Source organism: Conger conger, chromosome 4 (assembly GCF_963514075.1).
Source record: "Conger conger chromosome 4, fConCon1.1, whole genome shotgun sequence".
Taxonomy (NCBI): domain Eukaryota; kingdom Metazoa; phylum Chordata; class Actinopteri; order Anguilliformes; family Congridae; genus Conger; species Conger conger.
In genome coordinates this window covers 76,585,210-76,595,931 of record NC_083763.1, presented here as the reverse complement: position 1 = coordinate 76,595,931, position 10,722 = coordinate 76,585,210, and the positions used below count along the sequence as shown (strand labels likewise).

General features: G+C 43.0%; 1 protein-coding gene across 1 annotated transcript; it reads left to right on the top strand.

The window, feature by feature from the left end:
* The first annotated feature begins 1,357 nt into the window (after positions 1–1,357).
* On the top strand, positions 1,358–10,265 carry LOC133127556 (tripartite motif-containing protein 16-like). The gene is made up of 6 exons (XM_061240531.1): positions 1,358–2,607; positions 3,815–3,910; positions 4,151–4,384; positions 4,526–4,685; positions 5,370–5,429; positions 9,436–10,265. Exons 1-6 carry the CDS (start codon positions 2,017–2,019, stop codon positions 9,963–9,965), a joined length of 1,671 nt encoding a protein of 556 aa, XP_061096515.1. The 5' UTR covers positions 1,358–2,016; the 3' UTR covers positions 9,966–10,265.
* Positions 10,266–10,722: the final 457 nt, after the last annotated feature.

Sequence of the window (10,722 nt, the reverse complement as noted above, 5' to 3'; positions counted from 1 at the left end):
TGTTGGGCCCTTGAGCAAGGCCTTTAACCCTGCATTGCTCCAGGGGACGATTGTCTCCTGCTTAGTCTAATCAGCTGGATAAGAGTGTCTGCCAAAATGCCAATAATGTAATGTAATGATGGTGCTGGGCTTTGTTTCTAACCCCCTTGATAAGGGAGTATGGTTGAGGTGTTAGGTTACAAAAACACTGAAGCAGGAAATGTATTCTTCCCTACAACAGCAACACTCCTAAGCTCTGTGGGCTGTCCATGTGTGTCTGAGGGGTGGAAGGATTCATATTGCAGTTAGAATTATTGGTCTACATAAAATAAAAACACAATTTTAAATAGAGGGGTGACATTGGCTCAGGTGGTAAGAGCAGTCGACTGGCAGTTGGAGGGTTGCCGGTTTGATCCCACCTTGGGTGTGTCAAAGTGTCCCTGAGCAAGACACCTGCCCCCAAAATGTTCCTGACAAGCTGGTCGGTGCCTTGCATGGCAGCCAAATCGCCAAATTGTCGGTGTGTGAGTGTGTGTATGAATGGGTTCATGAGAAGCATCAACAAAGGCGCTATATAAAGGCCAACCATTTAATTATTTATTTCATTTGACAATTACGTGTCCCTGGCAAACCTAATAGCCTACACTTAATAGATACGTTAGACTATTTGCAACATTCAAATTAAATCTACACGCCACCTAGAAGCCATCCAGCAGTAATTTCGGTTTAATATCGCCGGTGGGAAAGTGATGACAAATCACAGTTACTCAAAATGTACAGTATCGTGCTCCCAGATTAACCACGGTAGATAATAGCCTAGCCCACTCTGTGACTGCCATTACATACAACTTGTTGGGCGATGTTTACAGCCTGGAAGCCTACCCATTTCTACAGAAAATGTGTTCGTTCTTAGTCGGTGCCTTGATGATGGGAATTTGTAAACTAGCCTATCAGTCGCACCAAGGACTTTTGGGAGCCCAAGTAGTAGGCCTACATAGAAGTTTCACTTGACGCCTGTGTTGGGGCTCGGGAATCAGAATGAAATCAGAATTTACAATACGTGGTTTTAAGGTTAGCTTACTCCATTGCTTTGTCTGACAAGCCCAAGAAAGCTGACGGTGATGCGGAAAGCTGTCAGTGCCTTTTCTGAACTAAATCCCAGAGAGTGGAGGCTATTTAAAGTGCACTTTCATTATTCCTTTCCAGAATTTTGAAAATAATTAAAGTATACAGTTCTTAGAATAAATTCCATCGGCTATGCGTACGTATTATTATGCTTCACTGTCTGTAGCCAATACTTAAAATGGGCCGAATTAGTTTAGTGAATTTCCCTACTGAAACATGTGAAAATGTATACCCGTACTTTAAAAATAAACTTCACGCAGGCATAAGCCGCATATACTCATGTACCCAACGTCAGGGGACACTTGAAACGAGAGAAGGTAATTTGAGTGATTTCAGTCAAGAAGGTTACAATTAAATGAACTATTTCATTAACTCCATACATATCTGAAGGGTGGGCGTGATCACGGAAGATTCTTTCTGGAACTTGCCTCGATTTCAGCACTACCGTATTTTCGTGGAAAAAATCGGTTCTGCCAGAGGTCTGTAGCCATCGCAGTTTTATTTGCGATTCGCAAGGGATGCATTTTCATCTCTTCGTGAAACGAGCCCTGCACTCTCTGCTCAGCTGGCTCTCCTCGGCCTCAGCCTGGCGTCAGTCCAACACCACTCCTCCTGCAGCTGTGGGGAGAGCCAGCTCAGTCCAACGCCACTCCTCCTGCAGCTGTGGGGAGAGCCAGCTCAGTCCAACGCCACTCCTCCTGCAGCTGTGGGGAGAGCCAGGGAGTCCCTCCCACTCTCTGTCACGCAGTTTCAGAGAAAACGAAACTTAACTCTCTCTGCGTCAAATAACTAGGTGGGTCTGCTCAGAACCAGGAAATATCTCCTGCACTTTCACGCAGATTCAGAGAGACTACACTACCTTCTGAATAAAAATTGATCTCTTATCAGTTTTTTTTGCCATTTTTTTGTAAAATGGCTGAAGGTGGCGTTTTACTAGATCAGGACCAGTTAAGCTGTTCAATCTGTCTGGATCTACTGAAGGAGCCGGTGGCTATTGCCTGTGGACACAGTTACTGTATGGGCTGTATTAAGGGCTGCTGGGATCAGGATGATCATACTGGTGTCTACAGCTGTCCCCAGTGCAGAGAGACCTTCGCCCCAAGGCCTGTTTTAAGAAAAAACACCATGCTAGCTGAAGTGGTGGAGAAACTGAAGAAGACAGGACTCCAAGCTGCTCCTCCTGCTCACTGTTACGCTGGACCTGGAGACGTGGCGTGTGATTTCTGCACTGGGAGAAAGCGCAAAGCCGTCAAGTCCTGTCTGGTGTGTCTGGCCTCTTACTGTGAAACTCACCTCCAGCCTCACTATGAATTTCCTGCCTTTAAGAAGCACAAACTGGCCAAAGCCACTGGAAACCTGCAGGAGAATATCTGCTCTCATCATGACGAACCACTGAAGATTTACTGTCGTACCGATCAGCAGTGTATCTGTTATCTGTGTACAATGGATGAACACAGAGGCCATGATACAGTCTCAGCTGCAGCAGAAAGGACTGAGAAACAGGTAGGACTGGAACTTACACATAACATGCATGCTATTTTATCAGTAATTACAGATATTATCTAGATTTTTAGCTATGATTTATACATTTTTATGATTTATAATTTCATGATCTGAAGTCCGCAGTGATCGAACAGTAAGAGCAGGAAGTGAACCCAAGTCAGCTCTGTGTGACAGCTCTGTTCACCCCCCTCACCCCCCTATTCACTCCCTGAATGAGAATCAACACGGCTGGAGGAGCTAGTTCACTCACACAGTTTAGAAGCTTTAGCTATGAGGCCAGTACACTTCCACACACAGACCTGCTGTACCTCAAGCAATACAATGAGGTTCCATGAATTTGTGTTCACCTATTTGGTTGTCAAAATGAATTCATGATATACGAATCATTACACGAATCATACATCATTTAAGCATGAAATTGACTTTTCATTGAAATTCACTTTTCAAGTGTAACAAATCCATTTTCATGTATTTGAGAGGGCGGCACGGATGGTGCAGTGGGTAGCGCTGCCGCCTCACAGCAAGGAGGTCCTGGGTTCGAATCCCCGTCGGCCGGGGCCTCTCTGTGCGGAGTTTGCATGTTCTCCCCGTGTCTGCGTGGGTTTCCGCCGGGTACTCTGGTTTCCTCCCACAGTCCAAAGACATGCAGGTTAGGCTGATTGGAGAGTCTAAATTGCCCATAGGTATGAGTGTGTGAGTGAATGGTGTGTGTGCCCTGCGATGGACTGGCGACCTGTCCAGGGTGTATTCCTGCCTTTCGCCCAATGTATGCTGGGATAGGCTCCAGCCCCCCTGCGACCCTGTTCAGGATAAGCGGGTTAAGATAATGGATGGATGGATGTATTTGAGAACATTTATCTAATGTATTAATTAGTTGGATATTTCCACATTAGCAAGCCATAGGATGAATGTATAATTAATAAACCAAAAATAAATACATGAAGTTTTTTTTCCAGTATGAATTGGCATGAACTAATGGAGTTGATAACATGAATTAATTATGTATAGATACCTAAACCAAGCGGTATAGATGAATTACTCAGTTGTGAGTTATTTACATGAGTTAATGTTAATTCATGTAACATTATTGTAAATTGTTACCAGTTTACCGTTTTGAATGAGGAAATGTAGTTCAACGTTGTTATATGATATAATACAATCAAACTATTAAAATAAACCTGGGGGGAAATGATCAATCTATCCACAGAAGCAGCTGGGGGCGACACAGAGTAAATTCCAGCAGAGAATCCAGGAGAGAGAGAAGGAGCTGCAGGATCTGAGACAGGCTGTGCAGTCACACAAGGTGGGTACTGACCAGAGGAGAAGACAACAGCTGGCTGCTGGAAGAGCCATTTCAGGGCTCAGTCAGGGCTCTCCTCCAGTCAGCCAGTGAGGAGCCCAGTGTTGGGCCACTTTCCAGCCCTGTGGGGCCCAATCCCACTGAGCCACACTGTGGGGAACAGGCTGTCTGGGGTCCCAGTAAGAGCTGAGTGAAAGGCCTAGTTAAAATGTACAGCCCTCCTCTCTCTGTGTCTCCTAACAGCGCTCTGCGCAGGCAGCAGTGGAGGACAGTGAGAGGATCTTTACTGAGATGATCCGCTCCATTGAGAGAAGGTGCTCTGAGGTGAAAGAGCTGATCAGAGATCAGGAGAAGGCTGAAGTGAGTCAGGCTGAAGGACTCCTGGAGCGACTGGAGCAGGAGATTGCTGAGTTGAGGAGGAGAGACGCTGAGCTGGAGCAGCTTTCACACACAGAGGATCACATCCATTTCCTCCAGGTAACATCACTGGCTCTCTGACAGTCTGCACTATGTACACTGTACACACATGGTGAGGTGTGTTCCTCATTTACAAAGATCTGCTCCTGGCACCTGCACAGGAATCATTACTGAGACTGTTCTCTGTCTGTCTGTCTGCAGAGCTGGCAGACTCTCTGTGCCCCTCCTGGACCTGGAGACTTACCCAGCATCACTGTCAGTCCACACGTCTCTTTGGAGGCTGTGAGGAAATGTGTCTCTGAGCTGAAAGAGCGACTGGAGGACGTTTTCAAGGCGGAGTTGGTCAAAGTTTCTGGAAAAGGTTGGTGGACAAACCCTGCAGCAGAAAGTGTGTTTAGGCACTGCACACAACACACTGGTGATTCACTTTTACATCATGAAAGGCACTATCACAGGTTATATATTATTAATGAGAGGGGCGAGTGACATTTCAGTCTGTCTCACAGGTTATATATCACAGTGTGGAGTGACACTTGAAGCTCCAAATGAGCCACAATATGTGTAGGGATGAGACATTGAAAGCACCCAGTGTGTTATGAGGCAGTCTATCTGGCGAGAGTATAACCATTAAACTGTTCAGTCAAAGCTTTGTTTATGCTTCAGTCTTCAGTCTCCAGTCTTTACTTGCTAGGATGCAAGCTGCTGTGGAGAGATGAGAGGAGACTGCAAGGTTTAGAAAGATTCCTTTCAGAGATTCCAAATGAAGAGCTTCTCAAACTCAGTATTTTATCATAAAACATTACAATCTTGTCTCATCTCACTGCATCTTTGCTCAGTTTTAGAAGAATAGCTGGGATTGATACTGATGCTGGATCCTTCATGTATTTCAACAGTATATCAGTTAATTCATGTTAATGCCATTTTCATCTACCTTATTGTAAAGTGTGACCAATATTTTTCCACTGTGAAATTAGCATTATATTTCACTGGGAAATAATAAAAGAAGGTAATCTTTAAGAGCTCACGTTGTGATCTCTCTCCACAGTGGGAAGAGTCCATATTGTTGGCCCTGAAGAGCCCAAGACCAGAGAGGACTTCTTACAATGTGAGTCTGTATTTCAGCCCCGATGCAAAGAATGAAGCAACATGAGATTATGGGGGAATATGAAGAAGTAGATTATAATTTTCTATATTCATAAGTGGCTGGCTTTAGAGATCTCATACAGCTTCTCCTCCGTCAGATCTCTGTTAATTCAGCTGCAGTCATCCTGGTATTAAACAAACGGATCACACAGTACATCGCGTATGTACTTGGACAGCTGGTAGAGTTTCAGTTCTTTTGGCAACAGAACATTATGAAAAGAAATCATAATTTGAAATGAAACAATGAATATGAAGTTAAAGTGCAGACTGCCCCTTTACTTTGAGGGTTTTAGTGATGTGTGTAGGAATTACATTCCTTTTCATACATAGCCCCCCCCCCCCCCCCCCATATTTTTATGGACCAAAAGTAATTGGACAGTTGGCTTCTCAACTGCTTCTGGATAGTCCGGTGTATTCCATTGCTTCCTTTGTGAAGGCATAAGAAAGCCTTCAGTATCTTGATTCTAGGCTTTTGATTGCCTTTGGAGTCTGTTACTGGTCTTTGTAAACATGAGGCCCAGAGAAGCCCATTATGAGGCTCAGAATTAAGAAGAAAAAACAGTTAGAGACAGGCTAAACAATGGGTTTTCCAAAAGAAACCTAATGAAATCATGAAGAAGAAAGAGCACTGGTGTGTGTTTGGGAGCATTGCCTTGCTGTGGCATGATGCACCATCCAATGAGTGTGAAGGAATTTGATTGAACTTGAGCAGATCTGTAGACTACAGAATTCATGACGGCAGCAAGGAGTGAAGAACATGGTGAAGCTTCTTTTTTTCAAGTGCAGGTTCTCCAAACTGAAGTGCCAATATTTACAGTGAGCAGAACTATACATTAAACGATACATAATCAGCTGTTATTATATTTTTACTTTATTACATATTCATGCGATTATCCAATCTGCCAAATCTCTGGCAGCAATGCAATGCATAAAATCATGTAGATACGGGTCAGGAGCTTCAGTTACTGTTCACATTACCCATCAGAATGGGGATAAAATGTGATCCAAGTGACTTTGACCGTGGAATGATTGTTGGTAGCAGACAGCGTGGTTTGAGTATCTCAGAAACTGCTGATCTCCTGGGATTTTCACGCACACCCTAGAGTTTGCAAAGAATGGTGCAAAAAACAAAAACAGCAGTTCAGCAGACAGAAAGGCCTTGTTAATGAGAGACATCAGAGGAGAAAAGCCTGACAGGTCAAAGCTGACAGGAAGGTGACAGTAATGCAAGTAACCACACATTATAACAGTGGCATGCAGAAGAGCATCTTTGAACACACAACACATCATAACTCTAAGTGGATAGGCTACAGCAGTAGAAGTTTAATAAGTCTAATTAATACCTAATAAAGTGGTCGGTGACTGTTCATGCAAAAATAAAATAATGTGAGAATGCAGGAAGGTGCAAAATTTGGCTCTGCCTTCAAGGCCCAATGTTGACATTTGCTCTGTGGGTTGAGTGGACTAATCTTCAGGAGCTCATTTGCTCTGTGGGTTGAGTGGACTAATCTTCGGGAGCTCATTTGCTCTGTGGGTTGAGTGGACTAATCTTCAGGGGCTCTAACTAAATAATAGATAAACACAACAGACTTGCACCAGCAGGCCCATTCCCATACAAGAGAGAGAGAAAAAACTAGTGATGACGACACCTTACAAGACATGGCAGACCTTGCCACATTAATAAATTACACACACAAAACACAATTCTACCCATGATGCAAAACAACTGCATTTTGGAAGAACTGCATGTGTGTGCTTATACTGCATATAATGAGAGCAAAACGTGGAGCAAATCATAAAGGTTTGGCACGGAATCAGCCTGTGGCATTTCTTCTTCTGTAGAGAGTAGTCACTGACACATCCAGTCCTGCTTCCTGAGGAGGGTTTCTGATCTGTCCGACTGGTGTTTGGGGGTTTTTCTTCATTATGGTGAGAATGTGAACTGTCGGTCTTCCTTGGCCTACCAGCCTCTTTGCAAATACTGAGCTCACCAGTGCTGTCTTTAAGGATGTTCCAAGCTGTTTATTTTGGAAAGCCTATTGTTCAGCCTGACGGTTATTTTCTTATTCCTCAGCCTCATAATGGCTTCCTTCCACTGTCATTGGCACAACTCAGGACCTCATGTTGGCAAACACCAATGAGGTGACTGCAAAGGCACTCAGAAGCCTAGAATCAAGACTAGATACTCAAAGCTTTCATATACCTGCACTAAGGAAGCGATTGAATACACCTGACTATTCAGAATCCGCTGAGAACCCAACCGTCCATGTACTTTTGGTCCCTTAAAATGAGAGGACTATGTATAAAAATGGTGATTCCTAAACTCATCACCTAAATGGTTGGCATTTATATAGCGCCTTTATCCAAAGCGCTGTACAATTAATGCTTCTCATTCACCCATTCATACACACACTCACACACCAACGGCGATTGGCTGCCATGCAAGGCACCGACCAGCTCGTCAGGAGCATTTTGGGGTTAGGTGTCTTGCTCAGGGACACTTCGACACAGCCCGGGTGGGGGATCGAACCGGCAACCCTCCGACTGCCAGACGACTGCTCTTACTGCCTGAGCCAATGAGACGACTGCTCTTACTGCCTGAGCCAATGAGACGACTGCTCTTACTGCCTGAGCCAATGAGACGACTGCTCTTACCGCCTGAGCCATGTCGCCCATGTCACCTATTATGGATGTAAATAAAGAGCCAAAAGAACAGAAATTGTTGGAATACATACAGACTGCACTGTATATGATAATATGTGTCCTTCAGTCAGTAAAATATGAATATATAGTAATAAAACAAGAATTACCATCATCATAGTGGGTGAAAATGTTAAATGTTGAAACCACTTTCAAATAACACAAAACAGTACAACAAACAAATAACACTACAATATAAAACAATCAACAGCAAGAGCAATAAAAGCAAAACAAAAAATCTGTGTAAACACTGACATCCTATCGATTTCACATACAGTTCTTTTGTAGTGGATTTAAAAGCATTCAACCATATCAAAGCATTAAGCTTTAAGTCATTTTGCAGTCCAAAGGGACAGAATACATAAATTCCCTTTTTTCTCATGGGACACTGGACACAAAAGTATACCAATATTCAAGTTTTTGCCAAAGCTGGACATCGTACCCGAGAGTATAGCTCACAATGGTGAGTCAAGGCTTTGCAGTTTGTTCTAAATCCAGCATGCAGAGATTGAGCAGAAGTGTGCATATATAAGAGATCACCATAGTCCAGCACAGGCAGAAAGGTGGCAGTCTCTTATTCATCTTAAAAGAAAAACACGGCTTATGTCTGAAATAAAAACTAAAATTAAGCCTCAATTTCTACACCAGTTACTGAACACATGGCTTCAAAGTTAGAGAATGGTCAATCAAAATGAACGCTCTCAATAACCTTTCCCTCAAGAGGGGCCACTAAACACCATTCAGTTTGAAAACAACATGAGTATGTTAAAAAGCTTCTGCTTTAAAATATTATGGTCTGCTATATTAAAGGACAAATCAATAAAAAGAGATTTGGTCATTATTGAGGTTCTGTCTCTGCCGATTGTTTCTAGCCAAATTTGTTGGAGATGGGCCAAATTCTCACCATATCCCCAAAACAAATTTTAAATAGCGGAAAAATCTGCCTGGAGCATATTAAATTGGGAATATGCATTTTGTTCAGTATGACCCAAGGAATCAGATGACAGAATTTTAGATTCTAGGACACAGATTAGGTGCAGTTGTGATAACCTGAGTAGGGGGAGGATAAGAACATACCTGCAGTTTCATTCCTCTGGACCTACAGTTTCTGCTGCACATTTTGTAAAGAAATAAAAAATTGTTCAAAAACAGCCGTTCATGCTTTTATCCCTAATTAAAATGTAAATGTGAGGGTAAGGACATCAATGAAGAAAATATTGAATATTTCACCAATGCAAATAGAGCCCCCTTCTCTTCTCCTCCATCAGATTCCTGTCAGCTCACACTGGACCCCAACACAGCGTATGAAAACCTCCGTCTGTCTCAGGGGAACAGAGAGGTGACCCGTCTGAGAAAGATCCAGTCATATCTTGATCATCCAGAGAGATTTGACTACTGGGACCAGGTGCTGTGCAGAGAGGGTCTGTCTGGACGCTGTTACTGGGAGGCTGAGTGGAGTGGAGGTGGGGTTTCTATAGCAGTGACATATAAAGACATCAGCAGGAAAGGAGGGGGTGATGCCGCTGCTCTGGGATGGAATGACAAGTCCTGGACTTTGCGCTGCTCTCCCTCCGGTTACTCATTCTGGCACAATAATAAGGACACTAAAATCCCTGTTCCCTCCTCCTCCAGAATAGGAGTGTACCTGGATCACAGGGCAGGAACTCTGTCCTTCTACAGCGTCTCTGACACAATGACCCTCCTGCACAGAGTCCAGACCACATTCACTCAGCCCCTCTATCCTGGGTTTTGGTTTCATAATTATGAATCCTCTGTAAAACTGTGTGATCTGGGTTGAGTCAGAAAGTGAAGGGAAGATCAGCTGTAATTAAAAAGAGGGAAAAACAGTGAGATAAAACAGTGAAATGAGATAGAAAATGAATTAAATGAAATATTGGGCTGGCTCATTACACCAAGGGCCGAGTTTTACCTTGATATGCAGCTTCACAAACCTGATTTAATAAGATTTGGTGAAGTTACTGTTGTGACTCCATTTTGATGATTTAGGAGTGCTTAATGGATGATTTTTGAGACGCCTTTAGAAGTATTACATCGCTGTACAGGGCGTTTAGTGCTGCAGCACCCAGGCTCTGGAATGGACTTCTGAATCCATCCAGTCTTTCAGAACACAGTTAAAACATGTCTGTTTAGGAAGGCCTATCACACTGGTCATCACACATAGCATTTCTCTGCTCATTGGGGGTTCTCCTCCCTGCTGGTTCCTTGTAAACATTGTTTTAAGAGCTTACTCTTGTTTTTACTCTTGCTTTTTGTGTTGCTTCTTGTATTGTTGTTAATCAATTTATTTTTTATTATTATTATTTTAGAAATGTTCTGTCTATTATTAAATAATATACTAGAGACAACTAACAATGTTGTCTGACATGGTAATATATGAAAACCTGTTTTAAAGATGCTTTTAACAAAATTGAAAATAAATTATTTTTGAAAAGTGATGCTTTTTGGATTTGGGAGCTTCTTACACATTTGTAATGCAAGTTCCTGTGCGTGTGTCAATAACATTTTACTTCATGGTGGGAATGTCTCACCCATTG